The sequence below is a fragment of the Rana temporaria genome, chromosome 10 (genome assembly GCF_905171775.1).
Source record: "Rana temporaria chromosome 10, aRanTem1.1, whole genome shotgun sequence".
NCBI lineage: Eukaryota > Metazoa > Chordata > Amphibia > Anura > Ranidae > Rana > Rana temporaria.
The window spans coordinates 125,328,458-125,350,365 of record NC_053498.1 but is presented as its reverse complement, the minus strand read 5'-3'; the positions used below and the strand labels follow the sequence as shown (position 1 = coordinate 125,350,365).

Sequence of the window (21,908 nt, the reverse complement as noted above, 5' to 3'; positions counted from 1 at the left end):
CTCAGGAGTCCAACCAACCAGCAATCAGTGCCACAACATATTTTAGATGTTTGTTTACATATTGAGAGGTTCAAAAGATACCTCTCCATTTTTTTTTTAATAACCTGAAGTAGGGGTAGGCAACCTTTTGAGTGCTAGAGATATAACTAAACAGCATGAAAGAGATCAAAGATCACCAGGATTTGGAGACCTTTAAAAAAAAAAAAAAAAAAAAAGAACTAGCAAGGCCAAACTAAATAGTAAGGATAACTTATAATAAAACGTTATAGTAGAAATATAAACTTGGCCTACCTTAAGAGTGGACAGTGTCAGTCAGTAGGGCAGTGGACAGCGCCAGTAGGATAGGGACCGTGTGTACAGTGTCCATAAGGCAGTGTATGGTGTCCGTAAAGCAGATGTCACTAGGTCACCGGACGGTGTCAGTAGTTGTTTTTTGTTTGTTTTTATATATTTTTTTAGCAGCTCTGTTGGAGGACCTTGGTGAAATATTGGGGGTCTAAACTGACCCCTGATGTCTTAGTTTTGAGATCGAGAAAGGAGGTTGAGGACACTGTCCTCAATTTCCATTTTTGCAGGCAGACTCAGCTGCACTGAATGAAAGAAAAGGAAGAACTCTGCAGTGTCTCCCTGTTCATTCACAAACCTTCAGTTGTGAGTGAATGAGTCATTTAAATCAGTGAGTGATTTATACCATTTATTCACTGTGTTCATTCAGAAAAGGTGGGGGGGGGGGGGGTAAATTACATATTTCCCCTCTCTCCATCCTCAAATGATCCCCCCACAGCATCTAGTGGGAGAGGAGGCCTGTAGCACTGCAAGTGGGGTGGGGGGGAACTAGGGGCGAGACTTTAGGGCCGGAAGCATAAGGAAGGGAAACCTGGACAGGAGCGGGTGGGATAGCATGTACTGGAACTGATCCCTGTATTACCTCCTGCAGCAGCTGCATGCTGTCAGGAGGGAAATTAAAAGAAGACGGCTTTCAGCTACTAATGCGACATGGAGACCGCACAGGCCCCCTGGAGCATGGGCAGGGTCACCATTGCAACCCCTCAAGCTCTGCAAAGGATTGTGGTAATCTCTAGCAGTCTTAAGTAATGTGTCTCCACTCTGACTGTCTCCTTAAGTATGTCTCCAGTCTCTGACAATTTGTATAGCATGTTCACAGTCTCTGAACATCTCTCTTGTAGCATGTCTACACTGCAGTTTTTTACCATCTCTTATAGCATGCATGTAGTCTCTGATCATCTCCTTTGCATGTCTGCATTCTTTGGCAGCTTGCTGTAGCATTACATTTACTAAATATTATATGTGTCCCTTTGATGATGTCTAGAGCTCTACTTGAGGCCTTCCTATACAAAGCAAGTTGGCCATCACTGTTTTATGCCATACGGAAGGGTGCACGGCCTGTGGTATTGCCGTGATATACAAATAAAGAAATAACCAGCGCACCAGAAATACAACTCTCAATGCTTTACTAAGGCAAATACAAAGAAGATTTCAGTACAAAAAAACCTGATTCCACCAACTTTTCAATGGGTACAAAGGATCCCTTTTCTCAAGGTGACGGACAAATAATGCGCTTGTGCTAGTGCACAAAGACGTGTATAAGTCTTACGTTTTCATCCTAAGTTTTACTGAAAATTTTGCATTTTTATTGCTATTTGTGTCCCCACCTGAGAGGGGTTCAAACCCTTTCCTACTCCATAAAAAAAAAAAAAAAATAGTTTTGGCTAGTTTAAACATATTTTTTCACCAAGCAAGCTGATTGGAATTGTTTAATCTTTATCCGCTCTCACCCACGAAGATTCACACATGAGAGAGAGCTTATTGGCTGCAGCTGAAGCTAAAACTATCTTCTCCCGGGATCAAGGCCAAACACATGATGCTCTCTGTACACTTGATTTTGGCATATACATCTCAGTCTATAGTTTGCAGCCAGAAAAAAAAGGCTTCGTTAGAGACCATATGCTTTGTCTGGAATCAAAAGCAGCCTTACGTCAGACCAGAGATCAGTGCACATTGCTTCTGTCTTGTGCAATAGTTGGATCAGCGGTCGGCATAGATGTCTAAAGATAGTGGAATTTGATGTATGCTATTGACCATTGACTCAAGTAATTACAGCTTTTTCTGCCAGACCTCCAAAACTATTGAAATACTTCCTAATCCCTGACTACACACAGAGGAGCAGCTACATCATGATACTCAACCAGGGGCTACGTGTGGCCCTTCGCTGCTATGTGAGGGGTCCTCATGGTAATTTAGAAAAAAGTTATTTATACAAACATTTTGTGAGGGAGAAGCTGCAAATAAAATCAGAGCCTGCAACAGCAACATATTGTACATATTCCAGGATATTGCTGCCGGTGTATTTGGCACAACCGTATCTGCCTTTTGGTTAACCACAGTTAGTGAAAACCCCAAGTGTATGGCTGTATTAGTCTACTGGTAATTCAAAAGTTCTCAAATCAGCTGCAAGATACTAAAATAAAAACACACAATGATCTTATTTCCTATGTTATGATAGGACCTGAGGTTTACAGCATTGCATGGCTTACCTGAGGCTATGGAGAATAATAGGTATTGATCATTTGGAAATAAGTTTGACTGCTACAAGATTGTGTGTTTACCCCTAAAGTACATTAATTGTTGTTTTCCTGCTTCAAGGGAACCATGGCACCAGCTACGCTGACAGTGGAGAACAGGGAAGTAAAAACTCCCAAACTAGATTTTCGTCTGAGGGGATTCTAAAGTCTATTGAGACCGTTGTTTGTTCCTCCTAAACGTTGTGATTGTTTTCTGTCAAAATTGAGACTGGAGGAAAATAAATGTCCTACAGTATATCATTGGGTTCATTTTTAGGTTATGAACACTTGTATTTATCTGTTTTTGGAACAAATGTGGATCCTGACGAGGATCACCGATGGTCTTTTGTTGCTGCCAGGCCATTAAACCATGTTGTGCCTTGTTCTATCGCTGGCACCACTTAGAAACCCTCTCCCTATTGTTCAGCCCTTGTATAGTCTAAGCACTGTGGGATGGGCCATCGGAAAATAGGGCCAAGTGTTCCCTTTGTTCTCAAAGAGGAAATAGATCAGGAAGTTCTGGATGTGTCTACAGGAAGGCTCGCCAGTGCTGATAAAGCAACCCGACTGAGGTGGCTTTGGATGCAGTTGGAAGATTATATATAATACAATATATAATATAATATCAGCTATTACAAGAAAAATAAGTAAAGGCTTAACCCCAAAACTGCTGAGCTTTAAAAGTCTTTTACATATCATACTCTAGTAAATGCAGCCTTTTTCTGCCAGACCCCAGAAACTGGAATTAGACCCGGAGTGTGAAAAACTAACCTCTGGTTACACACAGAGGAGATCTTAACATTTATCTTGTGTTCCTCTTGGGTTGGACTAAAGTTACAAGCTAAGTTATTCAGAAATATTTGTAACAAGAATTATTAGCACTTCAGATGTTGCTCTTACTGCTGTATGGAGAACATCGGATACAGATAACGTTTTTTGACAGGACTACTAAAGTATATATAAACTCAAGTAGGGACAGATAAACTATTTGTGCAGACTGCACTGCTGCACAAGAGCCCACTGTGATCCATTTAGACTAGATGTGAGTCAGGCAGGTGCTGGGAAAAATAAATGGTTACTACTCTGTTGTAAGTCAAGTGAGAAGTGGGAGACAAACTTTATGATGCTGAACTGTCATCCCAGTTTGTATTATTTATTTGTGATGAGGCAAAATACACCTCCTTTAAAGCGGTTGTAAAATCTGTGCATCACTTTTACCTACAGGTAAGCCTATATTAAGGCTTACTCGTAGGTGCTGGAAATATCTCTTAAACCTGCACAGTTTAGGAGATATTTACAATATATGCTTGTGCCAACATCATCGGCGCATGCGCACTTTAGAAAGGGCACGATCATGCCCTTTATAAAGGGATTGTGCCGTGACTGGCGACTCCAGCGACTCCAGCAAGTCACAGAGCCAGAGCCCGCAGCCAAGGATGGAAGAGGGGTTAAGATAGATGCAGGGACATCGCAGGATTCGTTTTCAGGTAAGTGACACATAATGGGCTTCTATGTGATGGATAGTAGCCCATTATGGGTTTACTTCCTCTTTAATCCCTTAATGACGGACACAAAAAAATTCATAAAAGTCTATTATTTGTAGCGCTCACCCCCCAAGGAGCCGCTGGTTATAGATTGGGTGGCATGTTACCTTGGTGATCCCGCCGTCTAGGGTAGTTGATGAGAGCCAAACAATGGAATGTCCACACATCAGGTGTCTTTTTTTGTGCTTTTATTTACCCAACAGGGTAAAACTTGAGGTAGAGAGTAAAGATGTATTGAGGAGAAGAAATAGCAGATTCAGGTGTAACAGAGCCGAAACAATCCTGCTTCCAACAACACTTCGCTTTCGTTGTCACTCCAGCCGGAGTGGGTATAGTGTACCTGGACAGGCCTCTCACACCGACCTGGCAGCCAGAGTATCACTCGGAACTTTGCGGGAAAAGATCTCTGCCACAGACCCCCACAGACTTAGACAGACTTAGACATGGAGACAATCCTCCTTGGTAGAATTTGTGTTTGAATCTCCTTCAGGTAGTGTCTTCAATCAGGTTACCGACTAACAGGTTGCTGACATCCAACCTTTCAGTGTCCGGTTACCTTGATCCCCGATGGATTGTCTAGGCCCTGTTGGAACGCCAGCCTCTCTTGGCTCTCGTCAGGCGGACTCCCCACCAAACGGCTATCTTGCTTGGGATCTTCTAAAGAATTGGGGACCCAGTCGATTACTGGGGCTCCACCACAGCTTTAAATGCTCTGGACCAACATGGTCCCGGAACCAGGAATACCGCGTGGCACGTGCACCCCGGCCTGGTAGGCCATCTCGCCGGGGGCCGTGATGTGTGGTCACCCTAAAGGTGGGTGCCACCTCAGGAAAAAGAACCCCGCCCCAATGGCGTCTGCTCCAGAAGTACTCTCCCCCAGCACGCCCCGCGAGAGAAACTCCCTCCTGATTACCCCCTAAATTTTGTCAGCAGAAGTAACCAGGCGCTACATATTTCTTCTGGAAACTTTTTGCACTAGAAGGGGTGTTCATTGTCTGACTACATTTCAAGAGTTCAGGGAATTTTAACATTTATACAGCCCTAATTTAAAAAAAGTTGGGATGCAGTGTAAAATCTACATAAACACAGAATGCAATTATTGTTAGAGCCGGTTCACACAGGGGCAACCCGACTTACAGCGCGACTTTGCAAGGCAACTTCAGCGCGACTTGGAGCAACTTGCAACGTGTCTTAAAGTTGCTTCCTAGACAGGTGACTTTGGCTGTGGCCAATCACAGAATAATCTCTGTGGGAGGGAGGGGTTTGTCTGAGTAAACTATTTTCTCTTCCTGTAAAGTTGCTTCAGTTAAGGCAACTTCCATTGAAATCTATGGGTACAAGTTGCCTACAAGTCGCCTTGAACAGGAACCTTTTCTGAAGTCGGAGTGACTTCAGTAGTGTACATTAAGACGACTCTCATTCACTTCAATTTCTCATGTCGCGCGACTTGGGGCGACACAAGTCGGATCTCAAGTCGCGGTAGTGTGAACCTGCACTAAATCTCATAAACCTATATTTTATTCACAATAGAAAATGTATCAAATGTTGAAACTGAGAAAAAATTTTAGGGCAAAAAATAATAATTTTGAAATTGATGGCAGCAGCACATCTCAAAAAAGTTGCGACAGGGCCATGTTTACCACGGTGTAGAATCCCTCTTCATTTAACAACCCACTGTAAACATCTGAAAACTGAGAAGACCAGTTGCTGGAGTTTTGGGAGAGGAATGTTGTCTGTTTCTTTCCTGATTTAAGATTTTAACTGATTAACAGTCCTGGGTCTACTTTTGTTGTATTTTGCATTGTAAGATGTACCAAATATTTCCAATTGGTGAAAGGTCTAGACTGCAGGCAGGTTAGTTATGCACTCGGACTCGTCAACTATGAAGCCATGCATTGTCCTGCTGAAATATGCAAAGCTTTCCCTGAAAAAGACATCATCACACGCTTCTCTAAAATCTGGATTGACAGTATCTTTCAGCATTGATGGTGCCTTCCAGATGTGCAAGCCGTCCGTGCCATACGCATTAATGCACCCCCATACTATCAGAGATGCAGGCTTTTGAACTGAGCACTAATAACAAACCAGAAGGTCAATTTCCTTGTTAGTATGGAGGATGCAGTGCCCATGGTTACCAAAAAGAATGTCAAATTTTGATTCTCCTGACCACAGAACAGTTTTACACTTTGCAACAGACTATTTCAAATGTGCTTTGGCCCAGAGAAGACAGCTGCATTTCTGGAGCATGTTCAGATATGACTTCTTCTTTGCATAATCGAGTTTACCTTGCATCTTTGGATGGCATGGTGAACTGTGTTTTACAGACACTGATTTTCAGAAGTATTCCTGAGTCAATGCAGGGATACCCATCACAAAATCATGTCTGTTTTTAATGCATTGCCCTCTGAAGGCTCAAAGATCATGGGCATCCAAAACTATGTTTCGGCCTTGTCCCGTGCGCACAGAGATTTCCCCCAGATTGTTGGATTTTTTGATGATATTCTGTACCGTAGATGAGGATATTTAAGTCTTTGTAATTCTATGTTGAGGAATGTTATTCTGAAATTGTTCAACAATTTTTAAAGGCCGCTTTTCACAGATAGAGAAACCTCTGCCCAACTACTTCGAATACACTCTTGACTCTCTAAGATGCTCTTTTTTATACCCAATCATGTTACTGCCCGGTTGCTAATTAACTCCAGCTCTTCCTTGTTAGTACCACCTACTTTGCCAGCTTTTTGTTGCCTGTGTTGCTGCCATCAATTTCAAAATGACTTTATTTTGACCTAAAATGGTAAAATGTTCTCAGTTTTAAACATTTTGATATGTTATTTTCTATTGTGAATAAAATATAGGTTTCTGAGATTTGTAAATCATAGCATTGTTTTTTTATACAGAGTTTACACAGTGTCCCAATTTTTTTTAGATTTAAGATCGATTTATCTATCTATCTATCTTGTAATGGGCAAAAGAACCGCTTATGGTAGGATCACCTTCTGAATATTTTCTAGTTGTATTGGTCCCCACTCAACCTAGTCAATTGTGACTGTAACTAAGTGTTTGTGCTATATCTGTATTCCTTCTAATCGTAAACAAAAGTGTGCTCAATAATTACAAAAGGAAAAGTCTCTTCTTTGCTTATAGACCAGTTGAGCTGTATACAATAACTAAGAAGTTTCATACCAATAAATCACAGGGCCCCATAGAAAAATTATGAGGAGTTCCCCATCAGTGGCAGGTGGCTTATAATTCATTCCTTTATACACCCTCCTATCACGGATTGTCAGAAGTAGGCAGCCTATAATGTACCCCTATAAGGCTCTTATTTACAACCCTGCACACTTGTGGCCACTGTTAATTTACAGGTTGTAGACAGGCAATCTAATTGGTATATTGTGTGATATGCTGGTTCCCTCCTTGAGTTGATGTACCAAAGATGTAACAAAGGACCTTCATGGTCCAGAACTAATCTGGTTCTGATCAATGTATAGTAAATTGGTCTGCACTTCTCAACCCCAGAACCAGCAGTATGATCTTTCATTGAAAGAGAATCCCTTCATTTTTGTCATTTATGCTATATAGCAAACAATCAAGAAACTATCAGGAATTATCTTAATTAATGGAGAACAAAAAGTAGACCAAGCTGCTTCAAATTTCTTTTACAAAATTTCTTTTTACACGACTAATATGCCTTCAGAACCCTGTATATGTTATCATACAAGAGCAACTCGGATGGATAGCTCCATAAAGAAGCTTGTACACAGCAAAAATCCTGCACCAAACCAAAGGCGGCCATAGTCACTATGACAATCATGCAACCATACAACAGAAGCATTTGTCTAATGGCCATGTACATGTGATATATAGGGATCTGGTCAACATACAATAGGGTGACCAGACATCCCTGCTTTCCGGGGAGAGTCCCAGGATTGAGGACACTGTCCCCGGACCAAGTCTGTCCCCAGTTTTGTCCCCGGATGGGATTTGAACAGGGGCTGGGGCAATTTCAAAGGAAGTCGGTGTAGAATAAAAAAAAAATCTGAATTGCACACCCTGCTCCGCCACACCTACTAGCTTAGGGGGTGTGTATTTTTTCCATTATCTATGCCCCTTTCTGATGATCATATGCTGGTCAGAGCGGAGGGACCATTTCTTTAGTTTCGGGTGCATGCCCATTCAGATCCACTCGCATGTTCTTCTGCCTTGACTCAAGTCCCGGCCTCACTTTTCTGTCAGTATGAAAGACATTGATCCTGTATTCCTGCAAAGCAGGCACAGGGATCTATGCCTTCCCTTGGTAATCTCTGCCACAGTAAAAAAATACTTGTTAGGCACACATTTAACACTTTGATTGTCCTAGATGTTATCCCCATCCCAGCCAGTGTCATTAGTACAGTGACAGTGCATATTTTTAGCACTGATCACTGTATTAATGTCACTTGGTGTCCGATTTATCCGCCGCAATATCACAGTCCCGCTGATCGCTGCCATTACTACACAACATTTATTTTTTTTCCCTGAATTTCATTAAAAAAAAATCTGGTCAGCTTAACATACAATCATTTTGTTCATTGTCGGCATCTAAAATTATTGGCTCCAAAAAACACCAAATTTTTCTATATATGGCATTATAGCCTACAAGCAAAACCTTCATGCATTGGGGCGTCCCACAATCAGTCAGTGAATTATCAGACAGGGAAGACAAATTAAGTCTCCCAGGCCGATCCAGGATAACCACTGTATTGTCATGTACAATTTTCCACACAGATGTAATAATAACAGAAAGCTCAGGGCTTTACACCCATAAAAAGTATTAAACTCTCTCCACAAAACAGAAAAAACAGAACACTGACCCACAGCATGAAACACGTCTCATTTCCAGAACGCAAGGGGGAGGAATTAAACATGTCTGGGATATGTAGGAGGCCACATTACAAACACAAGGCCGCTAGTTACTAATCTTAGCATCTCTATTATGCTGTGCTAAATTACTTAAATCTAAGAAGACATTATAAGAAAAATATGGAATTTATTACAGTTTATTAGTCTTTGTGGCTGCATGTTTTCTTTTTCACCTGACAATCCTGCCAATGCACACATTTCCTATCTTAGGATACTGTATCTATGTAGGAGCAGCATTGGCACCCTACAGCAGGATTACAGAACAACTTCCCCTCTCCCCTACAACATGGGGGGGTGTTTTGTAGTCCTCAGGGATAGCTGAGAGCAAAGTAAAAGCGAACATTCAGGGCAGGCAGAAAATTATCAGCTCATAAGATTTCTGACAGGATGAACAGGTATTTTTTAGCACCTACTGAACTAGGCTGAGTGGGGACCAATACATCTAGAAAATGTCCGGTGTACAAGAGGTGACCCGTAGCATGGGAGGTTCCCTTGTCACGGGATAGAGAGAATGACAGATACCTAGATAGCGGAAAACCCTTACAATGGCATACTAGAAGTGTATGTGAAGGGGATATATATATATATATATATATATATATATATATATATATATATATATATATATATATATATATATATATATATATATATATATAGGGTTTTCTGCTATCTAGGTATCTGTCGTTCTCTCTATCCTGTGACAGACAAGGGAACCTCCCATGCTACGGTCACCTCTTGTACACCGGACATTTTCTAGATGTATTGGTCCCCACTCAGCCTAGTTCAGTAGGTGCTAAAAAATACCTGTTCATCCTGTTGTGCTCATAAGTTTACATACCTTGGCAGATTTTATGATTTTTCAGAGAATATGAATGATAAACACAAAAACGTTTCTTCCACTCATGGTTAGTGTTTGGCTGAAGCCATTTATTATCAATCAACTGTGTTTATTATTTTTAAATCAGAATAGTGTGCATGTTATCAGGCCAAAATCACCAGGTAATGTAAACTTTTGATCATAGTCATTTGGGTAGTTTATGTTGTCTTTATGACTTATATTCATAAATTCTGCAAGGGTATGTAAACTTATGAGCACAACTATGTGTGTGTGTGTGTGTGTGTGTGTGTGTGTGTGTGTATATATATATATATATATATATATATATATATATAATTATAATAATATTATTTTACAGGATATATATATACACACAGCATACCTCTGAAATACGTGCACACAGTGGCGTCCCTGCCAGGAGAACACAGTGATTATTGCAAGACAATAATCGCATGTACAAACCCAACATGCTGGTTGTACCCCAATTGATTGATGGATCGACTTGGCCCTGCCCATACATGGTTCGAAACTTGGCTGTCCCTGCTGAACCAGCCAAGATTCGAACTGTCTATGGCCAGCTTAAGCGTACCTTGAATACACTGCAAGCACTGTTTATAGAATGTCCAGACCCCTCTTAAACTCCTCATCTAATGTCTGTAGTTCCAAAATGTACCAAAATGTATACTTGGCTTACCCCCCATCTTCCTCATCTCTAGGTGTGATATCACCATCCTTATGGGAAGAAGACAGGTGAAATCTTTCAAAATCACACTCCAGACTACTCTAAGAACATCTCAATATTTTTACTCCTCTGTATTTCCCAGGATCCTGCTAGGAGTGCGACAAAAGCCTCACCCAGATGCCGCAGTTGGAAGATGGCGGGTGAAATAATTATAAATGTAACTTTTATTTATATATATATATATATATATATATATATATATATATATATATATATATATATATATATATACACACATACAGGTACATTTTCTAACTACTTATTTTAGGTCATTTTTAGGGGGTTTCCAACAGTATAAGCGGACATTGCATTTGTCTGCAAGCTCCGTTTTGCGTGATTGAGAAGCATACTTGTAAAGTTGAGGTGATGGTCCCCTCCTCGCTATGAAAGGTATTATTATATTTCTGCTGGTATTATGGGCTCTTCACCCATCTCTACTATTGTTTGTGCAGCAATTCCTTCACCTCTTTAATTCTCATTTGCACAAATGAAAAAATGTTACAGGAGAAATTTTATAAAACTCTTCCTGTATGTGTTTTATTATCCATTTCCTATCCCTCTTCCTCTCTTTGCAGTTTGTTTGTTCTGCCTATACGGAAGGCAAGAGGCACCAATAAATTCATATCTCTTAATGACTAAGACTTTTTTTTTAAATTAAAGCTTTCAGAGGATGCTAAAAACACCAGGTACTCTGAGTTTGCATTCTTATGTTTTTGTTTTTTAAATAACCAGTAGAAATTATTACTTAGTACCACTAGTAGAGGATAGTCACATTTGACTGGGCCAGTTCTGTAGATTTTGAAGACTTTTCAATACCTATCCAAGTAGCTTTCTCTGGTCAAAGCAGAGTGTTCATAGCCAAATGGGCATCTCTGTTACCTTTATCCAATCACCATTGTGCCATGGAATGTGTCAATTTAGATGTTCAATGTCCTAATTGTAAAGAGTGGTGTAAAATTTTGGGAAACCAGCTTATTTCCCATAATCCAATCATCATAGTGCCACAAGACTCAGGGCACCCATTACAATTGGATGCTACGTGGATAAATGGTGATGCAACTTCAGCATTACAGAACAAATACAATGCACTGTGACTAGCTAGTAGAAGTTCTACCATTACCTTGATAAATAAAAACTTTCACAGACATTACATTTTGCCATTTATAACTAGATATTTACTCCTATATGTCAATGCTCTTTCATAACAAGATGTTTTTAGCTTGGAGATTTGCTAAAGGAATGCTTCCTTGAATCCTGTTTCAAGAGAGGTTTCTACGCGTTTGTGCCCATCGGAGAAATGCAGGCCCTTTCTATTGTCTACCTCTAATACAGAGCATTGACATGATGCAAATTCAGGACCCACCCAGTACAACCATGTAGCAAGCAGATACTGTATGTACCTTCATCCAATGAATAAAATCATTGAAAAAGTCAAGGGCCAGCTAAAGTGTTGGGTGTTTAGGCTACCTGGTTCCATCCATGACTAATACATTAAATTACATCCAAAGCCAAAACTTTTTAATTTTGTTTTGGATGAAGTGTGAGAATTCTAATTCCTCCTCTCCTCTTCCTTTCTCTTTTGGGGTCCCCCAAGGTTCTGTTCTCGGACCTCTACTATTTTCAATCTACACCTCCTCCCTGGGCCAGCTGATAGCCTCCCACGGCTTCCAATACCATCTCTACGCTGACGACACTCAAATCTATTTCTCGCTCCTACTCGCTCCTTCATTCTCCTCACAAATCACTAATTTACTATTGGATATATCAGTTTGGATGTCGCACCACTTCCAAATCCAAAACCAAATTTATAATTTTTCCTCCCCCCACATGCCTCTTCCCCCGATCTCTGTCAAAATGAATGGCACAACTATCAGCCCATCTCCACATGCCAAGGTCCTAAGAGTAAGCCCCACGTCCAATCACTGTCCAAATCTTGCGCCTCAACCTCCGCAACATCTCCAAAATATGTCCCTTTCTACCCAATGACACAACAAAGCTCTTAATTCACTCCCTGGTCATCTCTCGCCTCGATTACTGCAACTCCCTCCTCATTGGCTTACCTCTGCATTACTCTATCCCCCCTTCAGTCCATCATGAATGCTGCTACCAGACTCATCCACCTTGCCAACCGCTCTGTCTCTGCTACGCCTCTCTGTCAATCCTTGCATTGGCTTCCGTTCACCCAACAAATTAAATTCAAAATACTAACAATCATTTACAAAGCCATCCACAACTCTGCCCCCAGCTACATCACTGACCTAGTCTTTGAATACCAACCTAATCGTTCTCTTCGTTTCTCTCAAGAAATGCTGCTCTCTAGCTCTCTCATCACCTGCTCCCATGCTCGTCTCCAGGACTTTTCCAGAGCCTCTCCAAGCCTATGGAACTCCTTACCCCAACCTATCCATCTATCTCCTTCTCTATTCTCTTTTAGAGGATCCTTGAAAACCTTCCTCTTCAGAGAAGCCTATCCTACCCACACCTAAGAACTGTATTTTCATTTTGTCCCTCTGATCATCCCACACAGCTACTACCCTTTGTTCTACTTGACCGTCCCTTCTAGATTGTAAGCTCTAACGAGCAGGGCCCTCTGATCCCTCCTGTATTAAATTGTATTGTAACTGTACTGTCTTCCCTGATGTTGTAAAGCGCTGTGCAAACTGTTGGCCCTATATAAATCCTGTATAATAACAATACTAATAATATTATCTCTCAGGGACTCCCTTTGGGAGATCTATGTGCTGATTTCCCTCAACTGAACACCTGCCACCACCATTACAGGGGGTCCCACTATCTCTGCTGGATGCTTGTGCATTTTATATTACAGAAAATTAGAACAGCATGGAGAAAAACCATCCAGCACTCTAAAGGAGGGGACTCAGGGCTTAGAGGTAAGCAGGAACACCAAGCACTGCAACATGAGCATGAACAGAACCGGCTCTATGACGGGGAGATTTTCCCTGCTGGATTCCCCAAGAGAAAAAATGAAGTCAGAAGGTTACTTAGTTGACCAGACTCCGCTGATGACTGAAATACCCCTTTTGTATACACTGCCATTTTAAAACATATTATATTACACATATATTGGTTTCTAGTTAATATTTACGGATATTCGGCCTGCCTCAACCAACCCCATTCTCTTTTTCTGCGTAGAACAAAAACCATTGTAAAGAGGAATCTGATTGGGTGCAGGGGCAACTAGACACTTTCATATGCTTAAGCCCAGTGTGGCAATTGTATGAAAATGCAGTTTGTACCCACCACTTATGTTATTTTCAGATACGCCTATTCACGAACGTACGCCCGGCCGACGCAGTACAGATACGCCGTTTACGTAACGCATTATCAGGCCTAAAGTTATTCCATCAAATAGCTGGAATAGTAATGTTAAGTATGGCCGTCGTTCCCGCGCCGAAATTTGAAAATTTTACGTAGTTTGCGTAAGTCGTCCGTGAATAGGGATTTACGTCCACGTCAAATCCAATAGGACCGTGCGGCATACTTAGCCGCAATGCACACTGGGATATGTTCCAAAAAAACGTCAATCACGTCAGGTCAATCCAAATTAACATAAAACACGCCCCCTCAGCCTATTTTGAATTAGGCGCGCTTACGCCCGCCGCATTTACGCTACGCCGCCGTAACTTAGCAGGCAAGTACTTTGTGAATCATGTACTTGCCTCGCTAACTTACGGCGGCGTAGTGTAAACACGATGCACTACGCCGTCGCAAAGTTAAGGCGGGCTTTCTGAATCCAGCTAAATTACTGCATTGTTTCAGTCTGCTCTACAACACTGTGAGCTTACTTCACTTGTGACAAACTAGTTTTGACACAGACCTGCCTCAAGTGTGTATCAAAAAAAATGATATGTCTGGCTTTTTAGCAAAGTTTAATCTACATCCAGATTGAGGGACTCCTCCCTGTACACGGCTCTGCTTCTGACAGAAAACATCACTTTCTCATTCTGGGCTATCTTCACTCTGCGATCTAATCAAACGTTTTCACTTGGTGCAGTTTGTTATTTCAGAAATGCATTTTCCAGCAGCTCAGCAGATTTCAGTGAAAAAATACACAGATCAAACGTGTCCTCCACCCAAGGCATGCAGACCAAACCCCATTCTCAGCAGCTCAGTCTGTGACACAGGCAGCTCTGGAGGGAGATACCCAGTAACCGTCTCCCTCCTAGTGCCATAGGCTGAATGATCCCCCCCCCCCCCAAGAGTTATTTTTTCTAAATCGCCATGCATCCATAGTTATCTTACTCTACTTAGATTCTTTGATCATGTTAAAATATAATTTTACTACTGTGTTGTACATTAACTACTTGATTTGGATAGTTATAAACATGAAAACGTTACCTCTTTGGCAACCTTCTGGCATAAATGGCAAATAAAAAAAAAAAAGTATGTTTGGGCTTGTTTATTGATGGCGTTTGACATCATCAAAGGTGTTGGAAATCTACCCATTGTATAGATAAATGTTAAATACCCTCCCCTATTCCCACTGAGGGTCTGCAGGTCCTGTCCCTGCTGTGAATCTCCAGGCCCTGTTCCCACAGAGGGTCTGCAGGTCCTGTCCCTGCTGTGAATCTCCAGGCCCTGTTCCCACAGAGGGTCTGCAGGTCCTGTCCCTGCTGTGAATCTCCAGGCCCTGTTCCCACAGAGGGTCTGCAGGTCCTGTCCCTGCTGTGAATCTCCAGGCCCTGTTCCCACAGAGGGTCTTCTGGCTTTTTCCCCATGAAGGGTTTTCATGCCCTGTCTCAACTAAGGGTTCGCTGCATTTGTCCCACTGCTGCGTGGCACCATGTTTTTAAGATGTTGGAGATCTAGACATTCACCACATATTGATACACGTTCAAGACCTTACTCTGGTCCCACTTAAGATTTCCAGGCTCTGTCCCTACTAAGGATCTCAACGTCTTAGACCCACCTAGAGCTCCTGGCTCTGGTCCACCAAGGATCTTTAAGCCCTGTCCCCATAGGGTGGTCTTTAGGCACTGTCTCAAGAGTTTGCTGTTTGGCACCATGTAAGATATTGAAAATCTACCCAATAACAATGTATCAATAAATGTTAAATTTCCTCACCTATATGGTTTCCAAACCCTGTCCACATGGTGGATCTGCAGGCCCTGTCCTCACTGAGGGTCTACAGGCCCTGTCCTTACCAAAGATCTCTAGGTCCTGTCTCCAATGGAGAATCTCCTGCATTAGTCCCCACCAAGGGTCGCCAGGGACCCTGTCCACCAAGACTCTTCAGGCTCTGTCCCAACTGAGGGTCTCTCCCCACCTAGACATTCCAGGTTCTGACTCCACTAAAGGTCTTTGGGATATGTACCACCAAGGGCCCCTAGGTCCTGTCATTACTGGAAAACTCCAGGCCCTGTCCCCACAGAAATTACCCAGGCCCTGTCCCCACCAAGGGTCTGCCACATTTGTCTCCCACTGAGGGTCTCCAGGCCTTTATCCGCATGCAAATCATAAACCAAACCTTTAGGACATTTCATTATCTACACCTTTCATACACAATATAACACAGGAGCCTTATCTAGCTGAAGCACACATCATGGTAATGCTTTGAAGGATTTAGTCAGTACTGAGCTTCCCAGATGCCAGTGGCCACTACCTCTGCTACCCGTTACTACGTGACTGTTTGTTTCCAGGCTCTACCTTCATGAAAAGTTTCTCATTTCCCTCCCACTAAAGGGATCAAAGAGAACATTTAGCAAAATAATGACTGCTGCATTATCCATTGTTTTGTTGCAAAATTTTGCTCAGTTTAGGTCAATATTTGTGCAAAGCTTTAAATTAAAATGAAAATATTTGCAGTCATTAAAAATAAACAATTCCACTCCAGACTAGGGGCAAGTTAAACCACTGGGGGTCCTGATCGTATACAGTACATTCATCTAGTTGTTTTATATAACTCTTCTATAGCACATACTAATAAATAAAACACAGAAAGAAATACGGTATACACAAAGCGTAAATGGTAGAGAATGATGCTTTGTATCACTTTGTAGTATTTTTGCTTATTTTGCTATTCATCAGTAACTGTTGTTTGCTTAGTTCGATTTGTATGCTGTACTGAAATTAAATTGACTGAGTAGATTGTGTATCTCGGTTGTGTACTGTGTGTGCGTGCATGTTGAGTGTATACTCAGATGTATATTATCAGTGTGTGGCCAATTGTGTATGCTCAGTTGTGTACTGTGTGTGTCTGATTTTAAATGTTAAATGTATTAATCTGTGTTGTATGATCAGTTGTATAATCTGTGTGTGTGTGTGTGTGTGTGTGTGTGTGTGTGTGTGTGTGTATGGTATTGTATATAATCAGTGGGATTGTGTATGATCAGTTGTATAATCTGTGTGTATGTGGGTGTGTGGTATTGTATATAATCAGTGGGATTGTGTATGATCAGTTGTATAATCTGCGTGTATGTGGGTGTGTGGTATTGTATATAATCAGTGGGATCATGTATGATCAGTAGTATAATCTGTGTGGGTGTGTGGTATTGTGTATGATCAATTGTATAATATGTGTTTGATCCATTGTGTAATCTCTGTGTACTTTGAATTGTGTATGACTAACTGTGTGTGTATGTTGGATTGTGTGTGCTCAGTAGTATAATCTGTGTATATGTTGGGTTGTATATGATCAGTTGTGCAATCAGTGTGCATGTCGGCTTGTGTGCCCTGTGTGTGTACATCAAAAAGTGTGTGTACAGTTGTGTAATGTGTGTGTGTGTGTTGTGTCCTCTGTGTGCTACAAGGAAGACAGATGTGTGTTCTCTGCTGTCGCCCCCACACTGATCGCGGTTGCACAAGACTCCGTTGCCTCCACACAATTGTAGCAATCGGGGGTCCCAGTAACGGATCGTAGGGGGTCAGAGGAGGGCCACACATTGGCCCCGGGCAGCTTCTGCTCTTCTTACCTTGATGGTCCCGTCCATATGCTGCTGAATGCCAGAACCATCCCATACATTGACCCGATTCCCCTCTGTGTGTCCGTCTGTCTGTCTATCTCTGAATGCCGGAGAGGGGCAGAGAGACACTTCACCGGATGAAAGTTTTTTTCTTAATTTTGGGAAGTGAAGTCACATTTTAAGAGGAAGCGAAGCGCTGCTGCTATGACATTCAGCACACAGGAGATCTGCAGAGGGGAGATAAGGAGGGTCGGGGGCAGCATTGTCTGCCCCCATCTGCCTGCAACCATCTATTCTACCCCAGGATACCCCAACGCTTCTACTACTGCCGACCCCAATTTATATCATCCCCTGCCCCAACCACCATTTTTTTACCCCCATCTCTTCTACTGCTGCCGACCCCAATATATATAAACCCCATCGCTAATACTACTGCCGACCCCCATTTATATTACCCCTATCTTTTCTACTAGTGTCTAAGTTGCCCCCATCTCTTCTACTAGTGCCTGCCCCAATTTATATTACCCCCATCTCTTCTACATACTGCCAACCCCAATTCATATTACCCCCATCTCTTCTACATACTGCCAACCCCAATTCATATTACCCCCATCTTTTTTTACTATCGACTACCCCAATTGTTTTACCCCCATTTCTTTAAATCCTACCTTAATTTATAATAATCTCATGTCTTCTGCTACTACCTGCCCTAATTTGTAATACCCCCATCTCTTCTTCTACTGCCCGAATGTTATGCCCCCATCTCTACTGCTACTGCCTGTCCCAATTTATAATGCCCCCATCACTTTATACTGCCAGTGCCTACCCTAATCTGTAATATCCTTATCTCTTCTACTGTTACTTTCCCCAATTGATAATGCCTCCATCTATTCTACTGCCCCAATTTAAATGTCCTCATCTCTTCTTCCTTTATCTGCCCCAATTTATAATGCCCCCATCTCGTCCGCTTCCTGACCCAATTTTTTTCTACACTCCCCAATCTCTTCTGTTCCTGCTTGCTCCAATGTATATCCTCATCCATTCTATTGCCATCCCCGATCCAGAATACTCTTTATCTATTCTGTTATTGCCGGTCCCATCTTTAGTACCCCATCCCTTCTAGTCGTGCGTACCCCAATCTAAAATACCCCTCCTGCCCCAATAAAATATATGGAATGCCCCCAACCATTACTGTCTGCCCCAATCTATAATATTTGCCCCACCGCTTATATTATTGCCTGCCCCCCATTATAATGTATACCCCCCAATGTTATATGTCCGTCTGGCTATCGATCCATTTATTTCTGATGAAGATTCCAGTGATGATTTGCAATGCAGAGTACCTGAGCTACCATGAGGACATGTTACTGGTCTATACTGGGGTGTACTGGTGCACAGTAACTGGACAGAATCCAGAAAGTTTGCCAGATGTAGTCTGTACAGCTAATGGTTTTATTGGGATGAGTTATGTCTATCGTCCACCACCTCAGTAGCAATCAGCACAGATAAATGTTTCACCGACCTTTCTGTGCTCTACCAGTTTCTTCAGATGCATATCTGTGGTGTGGCAAAATCCAGGCTGCGGCAGGGTCGGCCAGGTGTGGATCGATGTGTGTGTGTTTGTGCTCCTCCAGGACCGATCATAGAGCCATAGCTTCCCCAGTGTGTGTCAGGCTATTCCTGAAATTAGCCTCCTCAATTTCCAGTGCGGAGTGGGGGTGTAGGGGGTCTGTGGATGGTGTAGGTGAACGAGGGGAGGGTCTGTCTCCATAAAGGAGGAGGAGGAGGGGATGGAAGGGGTACACTACTCCCCCCTCCTTCTGTCTGCTCCACAATCCAGGGGTCTGCATCCAGGTCCCCAGAGCCTGCCACATCTGGATGCTGCTACAGGGTCATTTCTCTCCTTGCCTGGGGCCACAGGAGCACAGACTTAACCCTTCCCCCTCCCCCTCCCCATCCCTTCCCCTAAATAGATGGGAGACTTAGGGAACTACAAGGCCCAGCTATCTTAAACTTGTTGCAATTCATTGGGGTTGATTTACTAAAGGAAATTAGCACTTTGCAGTTGCATTCTGCATGTTAGTAAAAGTGGGGAAGCATCACTTTGCAAAGAATCCCCAATCACATGCAAGGAAAGTAACAAAAACACAGAATTTTGCCTGCACATGATTGGATGATGGAGGACAGCAAAGCTTACCCTTATTTACTAAGCCCTGGAACAAATGTCCTTGCAGAGTGCAACTGCATATGCAAAGTGTTTAGTCTATTTGCCTTTAGTAAATCCACACCATTGTGTCCCTATAAGTGCCAATAACAGTGCCAGTTCACACTGGTGCAATGCGAGAACCCTGCGAATCCAGTGCGGGTTCTCGCATCGCTCCCAAATCACACTGAGATCTGCAAACCGCTGTGGGTGTCAATGTAAAGTTAACAACACCCCCAAATCGGATCACAGTGTGAACTGTAAAATGGTGCACGAATCGGATCACATATGTCTGAATACTCATGTGATCCGATTCCAATGCGGACCAAAAAAATGGTCCTGCACCATTTTGGTGCAAATTTGATGGGATTTCAGCCATACAATTTGTATGGCTGAAATGGCATCGCACAGACATCGCATGTGATGTGAACAGCAGTGTGGTGCGAATCACATGTGCTGTCTGGCATCGCACTAGTGTGAACCGGGCCTTGATGTTTAAAAGCTGGGAGGGATGTATAACCACCACTTTACGACCACGCTATAGACAAAATACGCCTACAGCGCGGTCGAGTTATTCTTGGAGGACGTCCCTGGGATGTCCTCCCAGAATCTTGCTCCCACGCGCCCCCTGGGGCGCGCTCCCGGAATCATCACGGATCGCGGTAAATTGCTGATAGCAGCAGTTTACCACGTGATCGCTCCGTTAAATGACGAAACGATTACTTGTAAACAAACCGGCGTCATGTGATGATGCCAGTTCCTTCCTCCCCTCTCTGTACCGATCGGTACAGTGTAAGAGGAGCGGGGAGAGAGCGGAGGCAGCAGCAGTGCTGTGGGCTGGATCTGTGACAATTGCAGTCACAGATCCAGTCATCCATCCATCCATGCTCAGCCATCCCTGTGCAATACCCTGTGCAATACCCTGCGCAATACTCTGTAATACTCTGCAATACACTGTGCAATACTCTGCAATACCCTGTGCAATACTCTGCAATACCCTGTGCAATACACCGCAATACCCTGTGCAATACCCTGCCAATACTCTGCAATACCCCGCAATACGCCCCCCCTTCCGCCACCCTCCGATGCTTCTACCGACTCACCGCTACGATCAAAGCCAAGATAATTTTTTTATTTTTTTATTTCAGGCTTCCCAGTCTAGAGGTGAGATGTGGGGTGCTATTAACCCCACATCTCACTGTAAAGAGGACCTGTCATGCTAAATTCCTATTACAAGGGATGTTTACATTACTTATAATAGAAATAAAAGTGATCAAAAATGTATTTTTGTGGGAAAAAAAGTGTCAAACTAAAATAAATAAATAAAGTAAAATGAACAATACATTTTTTTTTTTAAAGTGCCCCTGTCCCTGTGTGCTCGCATGCAGAAGCGAACGCATACGTAATTCCCGCCCACATATGAAAAAGGAGTTCAAGCTACACATGTGAGGTATCGCTGCGAACGTTAGAGCGAGAGCAATCATTTTGGCCCTAGACCTCCTCTGTAACTAAAAACATGTAACCAGTAAAAATATTTAAAACGTCGCCTATGGGGATTTTTAAGTAGCGAAGTTTGGCGCCATTCCACGAGTGTGTGCAATTTTGAAGGGTGACATGTTAGGTATCTATTTACTCGGCGTAACTTCATCTTTCACATTATGCAAAAACATTGGGGTAACTTTACTGTTTTGTTTTTTTTTTAAGCACAAAACTTTTTTTTTTTTTTAAACACGTTTGAAAAATTGCTGCGCAAATACAGTGCGAGATAAAAAGTTGTAATGACCGCCATTGTATTTTCTAGGGTCTTTGATAAAAAAGCATATATAATGTTTTGGGGTTCTGTGTAATTTTCGAGCAAATAAATGATGATTTTTACATGTAGGAGAGAAATGTCAGAATTGGCCTGGGTGCTCCAGAACGCCTGAGGCCCCGTACACACGACAGAGGAACTCGACGTGCTTGGCACGTCGAGTTCCTCGTCGAGTTTTGGGATGAAGCCGCCGAGGAGCTCGGCGGGCCGGCTTCTCCCATAGAAGAACGAGGACAACGAGAAAATAGAGAACATGTTCTCTATTTTCTCGTCGAGTTCCTCGGCGGCTCCATCGAGCCAAAACTGTACAGACGACAGAGTTTCTCGGCAGAATCCGGGTTTTGACCGAGTTTCTCGGTGA

General features: G+C 42.6%; 1 protein-coding gene across 2 annotated transcripts in view; it reads right to left on the bottom strand.

Moving 5' to 3' along the window:
* The window catches only part of FLI1 (Fli-1 proto-oncogene, ETS transcription factor), a 92,988-nt gene extending 73,728 nt beyond the window's left edge, over positions 1-19,260 (bottom strand). The window contains exon 1 of one of the 2 annotated variants that reach the window (XM_040326204.1): positions 19,057-19,260. In XM_040326204.1, coding sequence (XP_040182138.1) covers positions 19,057-19,089 — 33 coding nt within the window. In that variant the 5' untranslated portion in view covers positions 19,090-19,260. Of the gene's footprint in view, positions 1-17,543; positions 17,690-19,056 lie in introns of those variants that run through there. The other variant, XM_040326205.1, reaches the window with a different exon arrangement.
* Positions 19,261-21,908: the final 2,648 nt, after the last annotated feature.